The following is a 19830-nucleotide window of genomic DNA, read 5'->3' as shown; positions in this document are numbered from 1 at the left end:
CTGTTCCGAAGCCCAAGTACATAGGATATTTTTATGGCCCCGTACCTTTTACAGTGGGATGCACCCTGCCGTGTCGACTGCTGTGATGACTGTCTGATGAACGACATGATGGTTCTCTTTGTCTGGCCACGGCCACAGCAATCCCAACGGGCGGCTGCCTCACCTCACTTTCCCCGTGACCTGCTTCCCCGACATCTCGATGCCGCCCGCTGTAATCAGGGCGCTCGTTGTCATTGGCCGGACCCTTTCTCGATGGTAGAGTTTGCTTGTTGATCTGTAGGGCGCAACTTCCACCAGCAGGACCTGATTTCAGGTTCCCCAAGCCACCAAAGGGGGTTTTCTGAGAGAGGAGCTGTTGCTGGTTACTGTACTTAAGTAAGCTTTTCATGGCACTGCTCTCCCCCCGAGTTGGGCCTTGAGGCTCAGGTTGTTGCTGCTGCTGACTGACTGGAGGTGCAGGCTGAGTAGGTTGATTTATTCTTTGCTGCTGCTGTTGCTGCTGTGAATGTTGCATATTACTGCTTCCTAACTCCATGTAGGACTTTCTTGGCTCCTCCTCAGTTTGTGGCATGTGGTGGGGAGGCCTCATGGCCCATTGTGGCACAGGGGGCTGCTGGTGTTGCTGCTGCTGCCCACTGTTGTTGTAACCATAAGCGGAGATGTCAATTTTTCTTTTCATATCTTGCACCGCCCCTTGGTTTAGCTCGACCGGAGAAGGAGCATCTGGGCCAGGTCGCCCGTGCTGCTGGTGGCGAATCCTGGCTACTTTTTGGCCATCTCTCTGCAACGAGCAGCTACCACCAGGACCACTATGCTGACTCATGTTTTTGTTTCCAAGCGGGGAAGAGTTAGGTGGTGGTCCTGAATGGGAACAGTCTCTGTAAGGAGAAGTGTTGACAGAATGTGGGAGAGAGTGTCCAGTCTTGGGTCCAAGGGGCAACGAGGACCTGAACACGTCCATGTCCACAGTAGTGTTTACACACTCAGCGCTGCGTGACCGTACAACCTGATGCTGTTTCTGTGGTTGTGGAGGCTGCTGCTGTTGTTGCTGGATGGGCGGAGGAAGCTGGGAGGCTTGGAGATGTTGGTGGTGTGACTGCATCCAGTCTGGAGCCTTCTCTGTTTTTCTGTATTGATGCTGTTGCTGCTGTTGTTGTTGTTGTTGCTGCTGTTTTCTATGCCAACTACTATGGTGTCCCCCACCTCCAGCATTTTTGTCCATAACTTTGTCCTTGACATTTCCACCTCCACTGCCTAGAACGTGGCAGTCAGGGTTACCAAGCTGGAATGGTCCTCCGTGTTTGTCCCCTGTGTCTGCTACAGATGGCACAAATGTAGGCCCTGTAACTTTAGGTTCACGCCCTGCATTTGCGGGCCCCCTGTCATGTGAGGCAGCGTTACCAAGAGGGGCAGGAGGGGGTGGACAGAAAAAGTCCGGGTGGTGGTGAGCGTGGTGGGAAGGATGTGGATGGTGCGGGTGGCTTGGGTGAAGCTGGAGGCAGTGGAAGCCGCCTGGGTGAGCATGCGCATGAGGGTGTGTGTGCGGGTGTGGATGGGGGTGTGCCCCTCCGGTAGAGGCCAGTTGTAAGGGTGGAGGTACAGAGTAAGACAGAGAATGGTGCAGTGGTGCCTGACCCCTTTCTAGACAGTCCGAGGGTTGTTCACTGATCCGCATCTCCCCACTTATGCCTTCTTTGGTGCAGCGGCTATTCCCACTTGGGCCCATATGTCTGCCATGGTTGTTCCCGCCACCTCCAATAGTTCCCAAAGGTGTCCCCTCCCCTCCACAGCTGGACATAGATGTCTTAGGCACCGCCACATTTCCTGTCTCCCCATTTTGCATCTTGCCATTGTGCAAGCAAGCGCTTAAAGGTTTGCCCATTATTTGCGAATCCTTGCTGTATTCCATAGGAAGTGATGCCTTGTGCCTCTCCAGAGCGCGACTGTTGACCTCCTCCAGGGGCAGTGGGTGCTGTGGATAGTGCGGGTGCTGCTGATGGCTATGGGAGTGGTGGTGGTGATGATGAGTGGGCAGGGCAGACTGGTGGCTGTGGTGCTGTTGTTGCTGCTGCTGCTGCTGCTGTCTTTCCTTTGCTTCATGTTTGCTACTAGACCTCTCCTTGTCTTTGACAGGACCCACTCCTCTCTCCACAGTTCCCTCTTTAAGGCTCTTATGGAGATTTATTCCACCACCTGCATCTCTTTCTCTGCTGCAAGGTCCCTGGGAGAGTCCCGAACTGGCCCTGGACATTGGCGGCAGACTGTGATTGGTTGAGATGAGAGGTGGCTGTGATGGTAGACCTCGAATGTAGAAGTTCTCTGAGAAAAAGAGAAAGATAAGAAATCAAATAAGAAAAGGCTCTCATTATAATGCCCCCGGGCATTCCTTTTATGAAAACCCAGTAAGATCGTCCCTTGTTTTATAAGTCCAATTTATTTCTCGCTGCTGTCTGATTAATGTCCAATCATTTGTGCCTCACCTTTTTGGGTGTCATAGAAACGGTGTTGGCCGTAGAGAACGCCGCTGTTGGCATGGTGATCCAGGTGGCTCATGGGAAGAAAAGTGTGGGCCAAACTCCCTGAGAATCGAGGATACCCTGCAGCGGCTAAAACAAGAAGGGATGGAGATGAACTGATAAGACAGGGCAATAACATGCAGTTTTTCCACTACATAATCCTTTAGGTCTAATGCAGATGGTGGTCTTCATACGCAAATAAGTCCGGGCTCTCGGCTTGTCTTGTTTGCTTTTCCCGCCTGAATTTATAATGCAGACAATACAAGATAAGCTCAGGATTTAGGATGAGTGTAATGTTTCTCTGACATATGGCTATTTGTCTTTGTTCTCGCAGAAATGTCGTTGGGTTTCAAGTCTCTGTTTACGTTTGCGATAAAGCCACTGGCCTGCCCTTTAGTGACCTTAAAAGCCATCGATTGTATCCTGTATTGTATTGATGTGCTTCTTTAGGATTGTTGTGCCTTTAAAGCTGTACATTTGCAATCCACAAACGTGACATCAAGGCAACGGGGCTTCTTTTGGTTGTTGTTATTGCAACTTTAATCCAAAAGGTAAGTAACAAGCCTATTGTCTTGAGCGAAATGAATGGCCCATTTAATAGTACCAACAGAGGGCATTTTTCCACAGTAAATTCATTCAACTTTGGTGGATTACCATAACCTGGATAACTGAAAATATACACAGACACAGTCATGGCTCGCAATATTGCTGAAATGAGGGAAGTGCTTAAAAAACTGTTAAACAAATACATTTATCCCATGAGAAATGTAAATTTAAGGTCACATTTTGAAGGTATGATTTTTGACTTAACTGAAAACAGGAAGGTGGTGGTGACTGATGACTGCTACGTGATGCCTTTGAGAACTGTCACGTCTTCAGTGCAGGTAAAAGTAACCTTCAATGTTCATTTATCTTGTTCCTTCGTCATTCATATACATTCAGAATTGTTTCATGCATATAAAGCTAATGGTTGGACTATAAAATCATGTTTTGTATTCACATTTTTTAAGAGTAAACCACTAAAGACATCATAGAGATGGTGATGTAACGTCTGCCTCAGGTTGCTATTCTGTTTAGCTAGTTAATAGGATGCTAACAAGGAAAGATATTTGGTGATCAAAACAAATACATCAAGAACACAGTTTATGTAACAAGATGTGTGAAATCCTGAGAATGAACGCACACCGAAGCAAAATTGTGATGTAAATTCACAACCTTAACTGAAAAACATGCTAACCGGGATGGACACTAACCAAGGTTCCACTGTATTTTATTTATTAATTTATCCATCCATCCATTCTTCATGCTGCTTATCCTCATTAGGGTCAGATAATACTATCTGCTCACAGTTGGCAGTTTTTATTGTCACAATAAAGTGTTTTGCATTTTTTTCCCTGATCACCATGATAAAAACGCCTTCAGAGATGTCAATGACCGTTAAAGCCTTTTAGCTGCGCTGTCTTTTCCTTCCTCCTTTTTGCACCTGCCTCACCCTCCAACCTCCTTTTAAACCACAACTCACAGGTACGCTAAAGGAGGAAAGACTGGACAGGGAGGGAAACATGGTTGTACAAGCTAAATGAAAGACAGATGTATTTGTGTTGGCAAGTGTGTGGCCTGATCCTGGAAAGCACAGATGCAGTTCACTTGGCTCAATGTGTGTGTGTTTCTGCTTTTTTCTCCTCCCCCAGCAGTGTTAGATGTCTCACTTTTTTTTTTTGCTCGTGGAACAATGGCGACAGTGCTTGTGCCGGCTCTGAGAAGGGAGGAGTGTTGTGGTGTGCTAAAATGACCTCCAGTCTCCGCACAGCCTCGCGTCTTAATTAATGAAATGCACAGAGAGGGCAAACAGGCCTACAATAACACAGGAGGAGATGCTTTCTGTGGAGGGTAACGGGGTGATAATTACACACGGTGCCCTCACCTCTTTTTTTTACCTCTCTCACTCTTTTCCCACATCCCTCATTTGTCTTTTTCTCTATCTTTGCTGTCATGATTAATAAGCAAGCACATTTATGCCAATTCATCTACAAGGGAAGGAGGGGGAATCCTTTTGTTGAAGAGAGAGCTGTTTGGCAAGTCTTTATCCAACCCAGAGAGAGGCTTTTTTTTTTTGGTGTGACGACTGATGGCGTAATCCCTTTTCACAGCGTGGTCTGGCTGTGCCCGATAATGCCAGCCCGCTCAATTTCAGCATGCCCTCCACTGGGGCGGCAAGAAAGGGGAAGTAGGGGGGGGGGACCTGCTGGGCACGGCGTAGCTCATTCAGCCATTAATCCGGTCCAGGACAAGGGAAGATGCTGCTGCTGCTGCTCTTGCTGCAGGCGACGCAAGAAGGGTGTTAGCACTGTCTGCTGACTGCACAGTGGCATCCGCGCTTTCTCTCCTTCCACAATAAGCAAGTCAGCAGCGACAGAGGGGATTTCTCTAAGCGTATACGGGCAGAACTAACGTATCCCTGGGTGGGGATCTCTGGAGGTTCTATAGGTATTTCTCACAGCTCGGTGGCTTCAGAGGAACCTAATGATGAGGAGGTCAAGAAAGGGAACTATACATATACAGCTATGCGTGCGTATCAGAGGAACCATACAGATCGACGAATATCTATTTGTATTCATTTATACTCTTAAAAAATGAAGGGAATTTCAATTATTCCACAACCAATTATGAAAAACTGTGAGTCATTGCACTATTTGTACCCCTTCAGCAGCATTACTGACTTTGTTGGGGGGTTTTGCCAGATTGTTGCTGACTTATTGCCAGTACAAATGTTTATTTCCTATTCAATGCTGTATCGTATTTTTCCTTTTGAATTGAGTTGCGGAACCAAACTGACGGTATTGTAAAACTTTACCAATTTACAGTACAAGTGATTCGTACCTGTAATGTGTAAAAATAAGTGATATTAATATTAAGGCTAAAGCAATAGAATAACTGTAATGATGATGAAAAAATGCACCATGTACATGACGTCTTCTTTTGCAATTTCAGTTTTACCCTTTTGCAATATTCACTGCTTTGTCAGTCGGGTTGTCACAAGCAAGATTAAATCCATCCAGAAAAAAAAAATTAATAAATCACACGATAAATGAAAATGAACTTGATCATTTTTCCTGCCTATTTTCCTCATCAACAGGAAGGAAGAGGGTTCACTCACTGAGAACAACGGCGAATGGAGGGACACCTCTTGTTACTCACAGAGTCTCTGTCTCAAATGCCGCAGTGCCAGTGTGGGAAAATCAATATTAAGCAAGGTGAGCCCATCAACACGAACAAGCCAGTATGTTGAATTCATTCACAAATCGCAAAACTTGCCCACCTCAAACATATCCAACCGACCTGGTTTTCCCATCTGGGAAAAAAAACTACATATTGAGGTGCAGAGGTGTACTCACTGTGACGTTTGGTCAGGAAAGTAAATACAAAGGCACAGCACAAAATTGTGTGCATTCACAGAAAGTAATCACAAAAGAAATGTTGCTGTTGAATACAGTTGACAAGTCAGCATTTCAGGAAATGCTGCAAAAATTAGACAGTACAAATTACCTGTGAGAAAATATGTCACAAAATCAAGTTTGACAACTTTACAGACTGAAAGATGGGCAGAAAGATTCATTCATTTTCTATGTGGCCAGTAACAGATTATGATATATTATGATTATCAGAGCCTTAGTGGTTTATTTGGTCTCAACAATAATATGGTTGAGCAACAATTTGTGGGACAATAAAAATGCGGATAAATACTGTAAGTTACTTTGTCCAGTCCAATTTTTTCATTGTACTTTTCTTAAAATTAATGTTAAAATCATCTCGCCTTGTTCTTGTGGACATAATCTCGTGTCTTGTCTTGACACCCCTAGTTGTTAGCCTATTTTCTTTTCAACGTGGTTGATATTGTTGTCTTATTGACGCGGTATTGTACTGAGCAGTCACTACAATACATTCCCCATATTGTCCTGAGCAGCCAGCGCACCACTTTCCCATTTGATAATAACTTTGTTTTTCAGTTCTATGGTGATCATTATTGCTGCTTAAGACAATTGCTGTTGCATTGCGTACAGGAGGAATATACATCGAGGCAGAAGAGCAAGTGGAGAGGAGGAACAGGCTGGGTCCGCCTGTCAGGTCGGCTAATTGAGAAAAAGTGACAGAAGCATGAAGACACAGAAAGGGAGGAGAGAAGATGAAACGTGTTTGGGAGGAGGAGGGGCAGCATGGCGGTGCATCTCCTCAGGTTTGACTAATTGAAAGGAAAGGATGCAAGACTGCACATGAGAGAGCGAGAGATAGAGAAGGGGGGGCGGGATTTAAAGAGGCAGGGGATGTGTGTGAGGGGGTTTAAACGCTACAAAAGGGAACGCTAGCAAGCTGAAAGATGGACAAGTGAAGATAGGCTTGGAAAGGCGGAACAAACGCTAGTGGATTAGACAGGTGCGAGGAGGCAGTTTGTGTATGAGGAGAGTACGGTGCTCCGGTTAGTTCTGGCATAAACAAACGGGTCATATGGACCACATCCATTTTGTCTTTTGTCCATTTGTTCCTGATTCATTGAAAATCACATTTATTATTTTTTTTGTACCATCATCACATACTGCCACCATACACACTTTACATCTTGAACTAGAATGGGGAAATGTGTTGAATAAGTCATGACCTAATCATCCCTCAAGCTTTTTCCATGCCGATGAGTCGAAACAGTGGAAAGCATGAAAAGACACATTTTTGAATGTGAAACTCATGCTGTGACTTTAAATGTCATTTTTCGGACTGTTCTTTCTCATAATTATTCTTTTTTAATCAGTGTGGCTGTTTTTCATGACAGCTTTGAATACATCAACCTATTTTTATAGTGATCTTCTCAATATGATGTCATTCTGCCATTTTCCTCAGGTTTTTTTAGGTCCTTAACATGCATAAAAACTCACCAAAATTTGCAAGCTTATCAAGTCCGGAGAAAAATGTGATATTTCAGAGGCCATGAAAACAGATACCGAAAGCTCACTCAGTGGTGTACCCTTAAAATTTTGAAAAAAATAGCCACTGCCACCATTTTCATGGATCATCTCAAAATTTGGTGGAGATGTCAATCATGCCAGGAAACTTGAAAAAGTCTGAAGAGCCCATGTTCCAAAACAAACAGGAAGTCAGACGTTTTGGTTTTCGGCTGCAATTTTGCAAGTTTCTATTTCGATGAACTAATCCTGGAGATTTTGACCAAGTGAGCCCAAGTGAACGCAAATCAACAGAGACTACACAGCTGGGTGATGATATATTGCCAAGAATTTTAGGTGGTCTATAAGATGTGGGCGGAGCATAGCAACAAACTTTGATCCTTTAATTCTAACTTTGCTTTTAACTTGGAACAAAAGTGTAAACGTCAATAACTCGGCTCCAAAGTTGGTATTTAGGATGAAGACGAGACCTTGAAATTATGCCTATGCCACTTCCAGAATGTGTCTCATCCACTGGTGACTCCTTGTAGGGGATTTTTCATACCAACATCAAATTCGATGGAAGTATGTAAGACAGGCAGACCAACATACGTTGTGAACCGTATAAATGTAAACACACGTGATGGGTGTGGAATGGTGGTGAAGTTTCTGACTTTGCCATTGACCATCAAAGTCTCATAATTTGACTGCAGATCTGGGGCCGTGGTTAGCATGTTGGAAAGACCTGGTTTTGATTCTCCGCTTGGGCATCTCTGTGTGGAGTTTGCATGTTCTCCCCGTGCATGCGTGGGTTTTCTCCTGGTTTCCTCCCACATTCCAAAAACATGCTAGGTTAATTGGCGACTCCAAATTGTCCATAGGTATGAATGTGAGTGTGAATGGTTGTTTGTCTATATGTGCCCTGTGATTGGCTAGCGACCAGTCCAGGGTGTACCCCATTCCTTGACTGAAGACAGCTGGGATAGGCTCCAGCCTATGAGAATGAGGATAAGCGGTATAGAAAATGGATGGATCGTCACATCTCATTGAAAATAGGAATCCAACCTCAAACAATATTTTGCAGCTTCCAAATGTGACCACCCCAAATTGACCTGCTTGCTCCTACTATAAATTTTGAAAAAAATATCCCCTGCCATTTGTTTCACAGGTCTTCATGAAATTTGGTGGAGTCGTTGATCATGAAGCAAAGCACAAAATGTCTCAAGAACCCATGTTGGAAAACAAACAGGAAGTTGGCCATTTTGGGAGAATACCAATGTTTGTATTTTGACTTCGACCAAGTGAGCCCAAATGAGCCCAAATGGAAATTAGACAATAGACAGATGGGTGATGATTTTAGCCCATGCCATAGGATGTGGGCAGAGCCAAGCAACACGAATGTTAAATAATCCAACTCCACAAGGTCAGACTTCTACAATAATTGTGTATTTACAATTAATTGTGTATGAGGGATATCACACTCTAAAGAGGCCCATGTGTCGCTTTGTCAATTATTAAGAGTGCCTCATTGAGGTGACAGGTAGCCTTATTGAAAAGACCAGACTTGATTTTTTGAATCACTTTCTCATTGATAGAGGGCACAAGAAATAGACTGATGTTATGAAGCAAGATGTTTCATCACACGCCCAATGAAGACTGCTCCACACCATTACCAATCAGACAGTCATTACTCAAATTCACATGGTCAACAATCCTTGAGAAGTGATATGAGGGTTAAGGGTCAGGGTCATGTTGATATTGACTCCATTGGCGTACCCAACGGTTGGAAATGTATAACTGATGGAACGACTGTACCTTCCATATGGTCTGATCGTCCCCGACCTTTTTTTCATTTTGGGTTTGGTCAACAGACAGGACAAGACCACATGACTACCTTTATACTGTAAATGATAACTTTCATAATTGCCTTCCACGTGGTCTGATTGTTACAATTTTTGTTATGGTAGGTTAGTTCAATCTCCATCATTGACTCACATGGTGCTTCCTACTGGATAAATAGTATGCATGTGAAAATGATGCTTGAGACACGGGCTTTCAGGGCTCTCCCTGAATGTTCTGAACTTCTGTTTCCATGCCAGTGTTGTATTGAGCAGAATAATGCTGCCCAAAGGAGTTGTGTCATTGCTGAGGTCGGCATGGATGTAATTCAACGAGTTGAGATTGAAACAGACTTTGTTTTTTGTAGGGCGGGGGGGGGGGGGGGGGGGGATCAAAATCCTAAGAGATGAGAACAAGAAGCGGGAACACTCGCTATGAATCAAGTGGTGCCGGCGATATGAATGATTTTCGTCAAACTGGGCTGCTTTTGCCATTTTCTTTATTTATGTACTTCACAACCACAACAAAGCAGTTGTCACAGTTCGCCAGCATATTTTATCGGCCGCTCAGCCCCGCCAGCCAACTTATGATTGGCACAGACATCCTGTTGGAGGAACTGTGACCAGAAAAGATAAAGTTTATGTTTTGTGTGTGTTCCATCTTGAATCACAAATTGGTCGAAATTCAAGTGAGACTCGACGCCTGTTGGCCATTTTTCTAGCGGCCCCAAGCAACCCACGGGCAGATATGAAAATAATTAACCATTTTATGCACATTGGGCCCATATTTCAGACACACAACTTTTCCACTCTTTATAACTTTTTTTATCTATAGTTTATAACTCTTGTGGCTCATCGGGGGTGCCATTCTGACTCTTGGCTGTTAATAACCAGACATTGGAATTTCTCAAGCATGTGTGCACTTAATGAAATCCTTTCACGTCTCTAAATTTCATGTACAGCATTGGCCTGGATAGAAGATGACCTCTTTTTATGATTTTTTGATCAACTTGTAGATTATATGTAATATAGCATTTGATTTTGTTTGATGACTCCTTAAAATTAGCATCATAACTCCTCTTTTGTTAACTTCCTAACAACCTTTCAGACTTTTTTTTTGCAACATTCCAGGGGCCTCATCCATAAAAATCTGACGTCGACCTATAAAAAATGGCATACGCACACATTCGCACAATTTGTGGTTTATAGATTCCACCTTGAGGAGAAGTGTGCGTATGCAACTCCGCCTCAAGTTACACCCTTTCCACACCTCCACTTCACCATAGAAGGTCAATGCCAAGTCATTCATGAATGTGGCATCCGTATCTAAACAGCCTTGATTACATTGGAATCATGGTTGGTGGGAAGACGACGAGGGAAATACTTCACGGAAATTGAGGGGGGAAATACTGGAAAAAATTGTGAGACTCAGCAGTGGCATAACAAATAAAACAAAGATTGAGTGACATATCCTGATTATTTAGATACTTTACACTTGCGCATGATGGTGTTTGTGATGAATGTCAAATGATATCCATCAGTGCCATATAGTGTAATATACTTTGTGAGTGACAGGAAGAAAAGCTTTGATTCGCTTAGGGAGAACGTGTTTGGCGCCACCTGTTGGTTTGCATAGATCAATATCTAGAATATAAAACAACTGGTCTTTTGTGGTTAGCATGCAGGCCACACAGCTCAGAGACCCGAGTTCGATTCCACCCTCAGCCATCTCTGTGTGGAATTTGCATGTTCTCCCCGTGCATGCGTGGGTTTTCTCCGGGTAATCCGGTTTCCTCCCACATTCCAAAAACATGCTAGGTTAATTGGTGACTCCAAATTGTCCATAGGTATGAATGTGAGTGTGAATGGTTGTTTGTCTATATGTGCCCTGTGATTGGCTGGTGACCAGTCCAGGGTGTACCCCGCCTCTTGCCCGAAGACAGCTGGGATAGGCTCCAGCACCCCCTGCCTGGAAATGTATGTCTACGATTTATGGCTCTGACCACAGAACAAACCCAAACTGGAGAAACTCACAATCATTTTAGACTCCTAATTTGCATACAAAGACACTGCAATAAAAAAAAAGAAAGCGATGGAGAGAACATCTTTAGAGTGCCTTCCTTGCTGCTGGTAGGGGTCCTGCCCATACCTGGAGAAAGGAGGCGCCATTGCTGGTAATTGTTCCGCTCGTTTTGACAACTTGCTTTTTATGCAAAACAGGCACACAAAAAAGACAATATGCAATTATCTTGAGGAGAGAACAGCTGAATGTGGTTGATGAACAGTCTGGATTCAATCATACCCTCAGTGCGTTACATGCTATTAAACCGCAATACAGATAATGGCCTCCATTGCCTACTGAGTAATAATCCTACTCATAATCACCTCCATTACTTTTATTAGGCTTGGCATTGTTATCATCACTCTTATTAATATTAGTCTGCTTTTCCACAGAAATCAAATGTCTTGGACAATCAAACTGGTGGAAAGGAACACTGGTGTTCATTTTGAGAGAAAATGTTTTGGATGGCTAACGCTCGCTTGAAGCGTAACTGTAGCATCGGCCCGTTGGCTCCAGATGCTGGTGCAATGTCTTTAATACACAAAATGGCATCCAATAAGGCATGATGTCACTTCACTACTGAGTAAATAAATACAAACAACATCTAAGACTAATTTGATGAAGTACATTTGAAAGAAATACATGGAACTACATAAATCAGAGACAATCGGGAAAACCATGTCGGAAATGTATTTTTTTTTACAGTACAGCAGTTAGCTTCTTTTTAGACCTGTACGTAAGAATGCTAAAATACATTTCAAAAAGGTTTATAGTGGTGGCAAGTTGACTCTGGAACGGATTATTTATATTTTTATTGCTTCCTTTCAGAAAATGTGTTTATCTGATTTTCCAAGCATGTGTGTTTTCATTCACCTTGCACGTGTCACATGTGTGCGACCATGTTTTTAAGGAGGGGAGCACCAGCTGAACGGTCTACAATCGCGGCAACCTTTTTACTCGGCCCCAATTTACGGGCTGTGTGCCTCCAGTGACATTCCAACTGACGCGCGGCAAGAGTACCGCAAAGATTCCTTGGCTGAACTTTTGACTCTTACGTCCCCCAAGCCAGAAAACTGTGGCACAAACTTTTCCCCTTGCAAACATGATAGTCCTATTTTGGTGCCTAAATAAAAGGGTGGGTGCCTGACGATTATAAGATGTGCTTTGATGAAAAGCGAGCCCAAAAAATAGCTATAGCTAGCCAGAATTAGACATCAGGCTGGTGGGAGGTCATTTATACCATGCTGGACTTGGGTGCCCTCTCCTGGGCCACACAGTGCAGCCCGTTTGCATGTCTGCTGTATTACTGCAATTTTCTTGACTTTGTGCATTATTTACAGTCCTATTTGAGCCATTCTGATGATTTAGTGTCATTAATTACTTATGATTAATTAAAACACATGTCTTTATTACAGAAAGGAATTCCAATCGTGCCAAAGGAAAGTGTTCCGTGTTTGGGCGCAGATCAGAGCCAATACATAGCCGAACGTAAGTGTGCTATGAGATACCTTCATGCGAATGGGAGAACCAGATTTGCGAGGCGCTGGAATGGGGTCCACCCCGGAAGGAGGGTGAGGAAGGTGAGGAGGGCGGCCGGGAATGATGTGACGGATGGGAAGGAGGAGAGCCCAGACTACTAGCCAGGAAGGTCCCCATGAAGGAGGCGGAGGAATTTCCCATCAATCCACTTCCTGTCAAGTACAGAGAGAAAACATGCTTAGAAAAAAAAATTAAGATAACAATGACACATTGATTCAGAAGCGTTTCCGGAGTCATTAAGCTCTGGTTTTGAATGCCGCCTTAGAGAGAGGGTGAATGAACGCATGTGGGAGGGAGGGATGAGAGCGTAACACTGACAGTAGAGTCCCCCCCCCCCCCCCCCATCTCTCCCCGTGGACACACAGAGGTCTCATCTCACAGCTGAGCACACACTTTTCCAGGCTCTCTCCCTCTTGCTCTCACACACTTTCTGTTCCCCAGCGTCCTCTCTATCCATTATCCTTTGCTTTCCATCCACCCTCAATCTTCCTCATTGCTCTGTTCCACTTCTCTTTCCATTTCACAGCAGGAATCAGACTTTTTTTTACTTCAGGTTAAATTTAGACATTTTTCTTGCCTCCTTGGAATTTTATCCCAGTGTCCCATCTCTCCAAGTCCAAGTTATGTCATTCTAAAATGCCCCATATCTCACCGTTCAGACTGACAGTGGAACCTTGGTTAGCATCCGCCCTCGTTAGCATGGTTTTTGGTTAGCAAATTTTGCTTCGGTTAGGGTGTATTTTCCGCTTAGTATACAGTGTTAATACAGTGCATGAGTCCAAATGTCTTTTTTTCATCACTAAACATCCAAGCTCCGTTGCCCATCGATGACATCATCAGCAGTTGACGCTGTAGTTTTGGTTAACAAACAGTTATGCCACAAGTTTCAAAAATGTTAACACAAAGCACATTTTGAACATTTAACAAATGAACATTTATTTATTTACATTTACATTTATTTATTCATTTATTTATTTTTGCCTTCAATGACAACGTGATTATTGACAAAGACAGCAATATGACATGGATACTACCTTTGTGTTTTTGAGGGTGTTTTTTTCTTGAATTCAGTATTGTTTCTCACCTTCTTTATCAACTGCTGGCACTTGCAATGTAAAGCCGTAAATACAAGAAAAACATAGACTTGAGGTGAGAAACACTATTGAATTCAAGAAAGGATTCATAGCAAAATACAGACATGTGCTGTCCGTGTTGATCTTGCTGCCACATCAATGTCTTTGTCAATCATGTTTTCAGTGAAGGTAAAAGTAATCTTAAATGTTCATTCATCATTTATATGTATTTCAAATAGTTTTCTGCATGTAATTGTTAAAATATAGCAATGTGTTTTGTGTTAACAATTTTGCAGCTCTGGAACGGATTAATTGGATTATACGGGAAAAAATGATTGGGTTAGAGTAGGTTTCGGTTGGAGTTGGACTTTCTGGAACGGATTAATAATGCTAACTAAGGTTCTAATTTATTTTAGCTTAAGCCTCAAAATACAAATGTGCTTCCTCCCTGGGACCCAAACAGTTACATCACATCTATCAATATATATATATATATGTGTGTGTGTATATGTATATGTATTATGTATCGTATATACCGTTATTCTCAAAATGTTTCAGAAGACATGCAAGCAAACATGTCGTAGAGAAAAAAAAACATGTAGTAGATATATCCTTCCTATAGATCCTATAGATATATCCTCAGAGTTTTCTAATCATTTGACAAATGGTCAATGACTAATAGGTGGCCTTTTTTGATGCGTTTTACTTGATGGCAGCCATGTTTTTCAACCAATTTTGGTTCAATTTTACAGACATGTGCCTGTAAGTCCCCTAAAGGTGTCTGCCAATTTTTGTGGTGATTCAGTGAAGCACCCTAAAGTTACAGCTGGTACTTTGAAGAGCACAATGAGCGGTGTGCGGTCAGATAAATCCAATTTATACGGGGCAAACTTTGGTGTGAGCTCCCCATTTGGTGTATTTGTCAGAAAAATAATAGCAAAGGCAACACTGTAGGGCGTGTATATTATATGAGGATTGAGGATAACTGCTTTTACCCGGAACTAAGTTTTGGAAACCCCAGTTTTTTGTTTCTTTTTTCGGTGAGGAACAAGTAACAATTCCTGGGATTGTTGCTGTGAACATTTTCCAGATAAGACTTGATGCTAATTTTTAATCAGAGGGCGCCACAACAAATATACGAACAAGGGTGCATGCAATCAGGATAATGCTGCATTGCAGTTTGTTTTTATCTCCTCTGCATCTTCTGCTTGTTCTACATTGTTATTTTTTTCAAATCTTTGATGGGTTTTTTCTGTTTGCTAAACTGATTACGTAAACATGCAAACTAGCTCAAAGTTACCACAAAAAAATACTTATTTGCTATAACGTATTGCTATGAGTAAAAAATGTAGGCCACATGCTATTAACAATAGCCATTGTCCGCCTGTTCCTTCCTGACTTCCCTTGTTCCCCACCATAATGATTGCACCAGCACAGCAATCTGTCCCTGGCTACTGTGTGCTTAACAAGACTATATGATGAGTAATTGACCATTTGTAACAACGCTGTACATGGACGGGACTTGGGGCCTGATTGTCGATTATGCATTGCTGGGCAAGCCAGAGAAAACACACACATTAACAATAGCTTAAAGTGCATTGCCATTACTGCACTAGTGCCCTGTATGCACAGCCCCACCCAAGTCACACGCCATGTATATGTATGAACATGCCACATATGCACATACTTGCACTGATGCTGACCACAAGTGGGCAGCAATTTGCAGAACACTCCCATGTACAATAATCAAACAAACATGTATTTCTATACTGCCGAATCAGTCAATCATAACAGTATGCATATTTACTGGATAGAACAAAGTATAGATTACATGTTGCAGTTTAATCATAGTCATCCCTCACAACTTTAGGTTTCAAATTTTGTTTTTCAAAGATATATTTATGAATAAATTGTGCTGTTTGGTGGTTGAAAACAGCCTGTAGTAAAATAAAATATATGTATTTTTCCCCTAAATTAAGCCTTTCAAGCATAACTAAAATAACTAATAAAAGACATTCATTTGCATGACGCATTTAAAGACGCTCTAAATGATATTCAGTATTCTACACAGGTCAGTTTCAGATATATATGAATGATAATATGAATGTAAAGTTGACTATAGGGGTGTTACTTCATTTCTAGGGGGCTCTAATCATGCTAAAAATGTACTTAGAAGGTTGTCTTTGCTCGAACTAAACTTTGCAGAAATTCACTTTTTCACAATTAAGCCTGAAACCAATTAACTGTGATAAACAAGGGATTTATTGTTCAAATTTACTACATTTGAATGGTTTCTAGGTTTCTTTTCTTCAAATGTTTAGGGCTTTGCATCAATTAAAATATTTAATCATGATTAGTCACATTTTGTCAGTGTTAACTTGGAATTAATCACATTTAATCACTGATAGAAATGCGTTTTTATCTATAATAAGTAGGGGAAATCTCTTTATGGTAAACGATTCAATGCACAACACCAACAATAACTTAATCTCATTTATTTGAAGGGATATCAATTTTGGAAAGATCGGCCATTATTAAAAAAAATAATAATATACAGTCAGAAATAATATTTTTGCATTACTATTTTTCTTTATTATTAGCTTAGTTGCTCTTAAACTCATCCACAAAGGTTCAACAAATACAAAATGTGAGTGAGACCTCTCACACTGACACAAGCATGCTTTTTTGATTATAATGTCAGCTCAAGGTAAGATTTGTTTATTTATGACACTGGTTTTAAATTCTACATGTTTGTGAGTATAAAAGCCTATTTATGAACATTCAGAAATAATTATTATAAAATATTTGCTACAATGCACCTTTCCTTATTGAAATGTACAAATGAAAATACATAAAACACATTTTATCTTGCAGCATTACAATTCATTTCTATTTTAAAATACAGTACTTAACATATGTAGAAATTAATAATTATATTACAATAAATATTATTTGATTACAATACTGTAATTAATAGTTAGAAATCCCCCAGTTTTTGAATGTTTCATGCAAGCGCAACATGACCTACTTTGTTTGACAACCCTTGAACACACCATCTAGCGTCCAATGCACAGATGGATCTATTTTTTATTTTATTTTTTATTTTCCTACTTTCACCTCATATTTGTTCCCAAATGCGGATTCTATGTGGGAATGCATAACAGTAAGATCTGATAACTTTATTGAGTGCTAATGTTCATACTTCTCTGAGAAATGAAGTCCACCAAGCAAGATGGTGGCTCTGTATTCATTTCGTGTTTTTAGTTTGATGTTCCTCCTGCCATAGCTTTACACAATGCATAATAAATTTGAGAAATCAGATAGCTATATTGTGGTGTTGAAAATATTTCCCGAGCTAGTTTGATGCTAATGCTAGCACAGCATTCGACTTCAGCCATGGTCATCACATTGACAGCTCATCAGTAATCCGTGATAACTCAAACACAGCGACAGTATATACAAATAACGTGGGTCTTAAAAGAGCCATTGTCAGGGCTTTCTCAATTCCTGCTCAATATTTGCTCCATCTTGTGGCTGCAGTTAGCTTAGTAGCTTAATATCAGGACGGAAGCGATGCAGGATGTAAGAGAGTCTATTGTGATTCAGTCTGCTGACCCACTGCAGTGTCCTTTGCTTTTCTGGTTTCTACCTTATCGCCTCCATCTCTAGTGCCACCTCAAATCACCCATGTGTCTGCGGTGCAATCCTGTCAGACCTCAGAAGAAGACAGGGATGTGCAGGGGAGGGGTTGAGGACAGTGGGGGATGGATTAAGACGAGCATGGTTGCCAGGCAGGCAAGCATCCAGCCCCCATCATTCAGACACCCAGAACTTCCTGGTATGACGCTGCCACTATCCCGGCCTGGTTTCTGCCTTATTTTCCCCCCCAGGTACCCAAGCCAAGCTCAGTGCCTGCGGCTCACATAAATCAGCTAATCCTCCTGCATTATTAACAACGTCAGCCCAGTGAGAAAGAAAGGGTTAGAGAGACATTGGGAGTGACAGCAAGGCCTTTTTTGGTGCACAACAAGGGAGCAAGGTGTCTCTGTGAGGAAGACAAGGAGGAAAACATGGAAAGGAGGTGTCTGGATGTCAAGAAAGGAGGAGGAAAAGCAGGACGTGACTCTCTCAAGTAACCCAATCTGGATGGTGACACCCTGTCCTCAAATCTGGACCGCAGTATAGCCCTGACATGTTGAATCCTCATCATGTCACTTAAGTCAGCGTCCTCTGGGATCTGCTCCCTTCTCTGACAGTTTGAAGCTTAATGAATCCGAGGTGTTGGTGAGAAAGTGCAGGTTGTAAAAACTGATCCAAGCTCCCCTTGGTTTGCTGAGGCTGCAGGTTTGTGAGCCAAACAGGAACAGAACAGGTGTAGTCGAGGCCATCAGAACTTCAGTGTGGTACTTTCCACATTCGGTTGCTTATTAAGTAGAATTCTGACACCAAGCCCGTTCCTCGTAGATGTTCTATTTTTGAGCTCCGATTCTCTTGAGTGGCGCACTTGTATAGGCACTGATTTGGTGCCGATCCCTTACAGCGATGGGGAATAATCCTATTAGAGAATTAAAGCAGAAGGAAACACATGGGGTGTAGACACCTCTCATTCTGTGCCATCCTAAGTCACATGTGCAAAGATCTCACAAAAAGTGAGTACAGCCCTCACTTTTCAGGAAGTGTTTTATCTCCTCCACTTGGATATAGTGTCAGTACTCTGCTTGTATTGCAGTATAGATGGACTCAACACAGCCATCATTGTCTAAATAGCTGGCAACACAAATGAATACACCTGACAGCGAATGTCTAAAATGTGTCCGAAGTGTATTTAGTGCTAGAAGAGTGGAGGTTTGCCCTGGAAACGAGGGATGAAGATTAGCCGCAGCAAGACGGAGTATATGTGTGTGAATGAGAGGGACCCAAGTGGAAGAGTGAGGTTACAGGGAGAAGAGATACAGCAAGTGGAGAATTTTAAGTACTTGCTCAGACCAATGGAGATTGTGAAAAGGAGGTGAAGAAAACTGTGGTGAGACCAGCCATGTTGTTTGGTCTAGAGACAGTGCCGCTGAGGAAAATACAGGAAGCAGAACTGGAGGTAGCAGAGATGAGGATGCTTAGGTTCTCATTGGGAATGACCATGATGGATAAGATCAGGAAGGAGTACATCAGAGGGACATTACATGTTAGAGGCCTTGGAGATAAAGTCAGAGAGGCCAGACTGAGATGGTTGGGACATGTCCAGAGGAGAGATAGTGAATATATTGGTAGAAGGATGCTGCGTTTAGTGCTGCCAGGTAGGAGGCGTAGAGGAAGACCAAAGAGGAGGTTTATGGATGTAGTGAAGGAGGACATGAGGGTAGTTGGTGTGAGCAAGACAGGGTTGGATGAATGATTTGCTGTGGCGACCCCTGAAGGGAAAAGCCCAGAAGAGAAAGAAGAAGAAGACCACTGTTATGTAGCACTGCCTTTCGGGCATGGAATTCACAAAACATGTTGTGACTTGAATCCCGTTCCACTCCCATGACGACATCACTGGGTCATCAGGGGAGTTCGTCAAACTGGGTTTAGGGCAGGAGACTCCATCACCTTCAGCTTTTTCGGCAAGACAGCTTGGAAAACTTGTTGGAGAACTTTGGGAGGAGATGCTCACCAAATCCTGCTACCACCACCATGCTGGACGATAAGACACAATTACCTTGGTACTCACTTGTGTTGCCATTTCGACAATAATGTCAGGTCATTTTCAGTGGATAGTAATATACAAACTGTACACTGACTACTCTAAGGTATATCCAATTTCCATCTGCGGTATTATCTGTTGTGAAGATATACTTAAAAAGAACGTTTGCTGAGGGATGTAATGTATGTCAAAAA

The 19830-nt window shown here is 42.4% G+C and overlaps 1 protein-coding gene and 1 long non-coding RNA gene across 7 annotated transcripts in view; one reads left to right on the top strand and one right to left on the bottom strand.

The window, feature by feature from the left end:
• Window positions 1-19830, bottom strand: part of LOC131102673 (BAH and coiled-coil domain-containing protein 1) — a 67727-nt gene that overhangs the window by 18105 nt on the left and 29792 nt on the right. For 4 of the 5 annotated variants that reach the window (XM_058048126.1, XM_058048129.1, XM_058048127.1 and 1 more), the window contains exons 3-5: window positions 12856-13038; window positions 2481-2606; window positions 46-2319 (exon numbers count right to left, since the gene is read on the bottom strand). In XM_058048126.1, coding sequence (XP_057904109.1) covers window positions 46-2319; window positions 2481-2606; window positions 12856-13038 — 2583 coding nt within the window. Of the gene's footprint in view, window positions 1-45; window positions 2320-2480; window positions 2607-7441; window positions 9627-12855; window positions 13039-19830 lie in introns of those variants that run through there. The other variant, XM_058048130.1, reaches the window with a different exon arrangement.
• On the top strand, window positions 2593-6802 carry LOC131102674 (uncharacterized). Of its 2 annotated transcripts, XR_009119479.1 has the most exons (4): window positions 2593-3067; window positions 3337-3400; window positions 5653-5770; window positions 6578-6802. It is a non-coding gene; the product is annotated as an uncharacterized LOC131102674 (long non-coding RNA). The 2 variants fall into 2 exon arrangements; XR_009119478.1 differs by having other exon boundaries at window positions 2601-3400.

Source organism: Doryrhamphus excisus, chromosome 15 (genome assembly GCF_030265055.1).
Source record: "Doryrhamphus excisus isolate RoL2022-K1 chromosome 15, RoL_Dexc_1.0, whole genome shotgun sequence".
Lineage (NCBI taxonomy): Eukaryota > Metazoa > Chordata > Actinopteri > Syngnathiformes > Syngnathidae > Doryrhamphus > Doryrhamphus excisus.
Note: the sequence above shows the minus strand (reverse complement) of the source record. Positions and strands in the feature narration are given on the sequence as shown.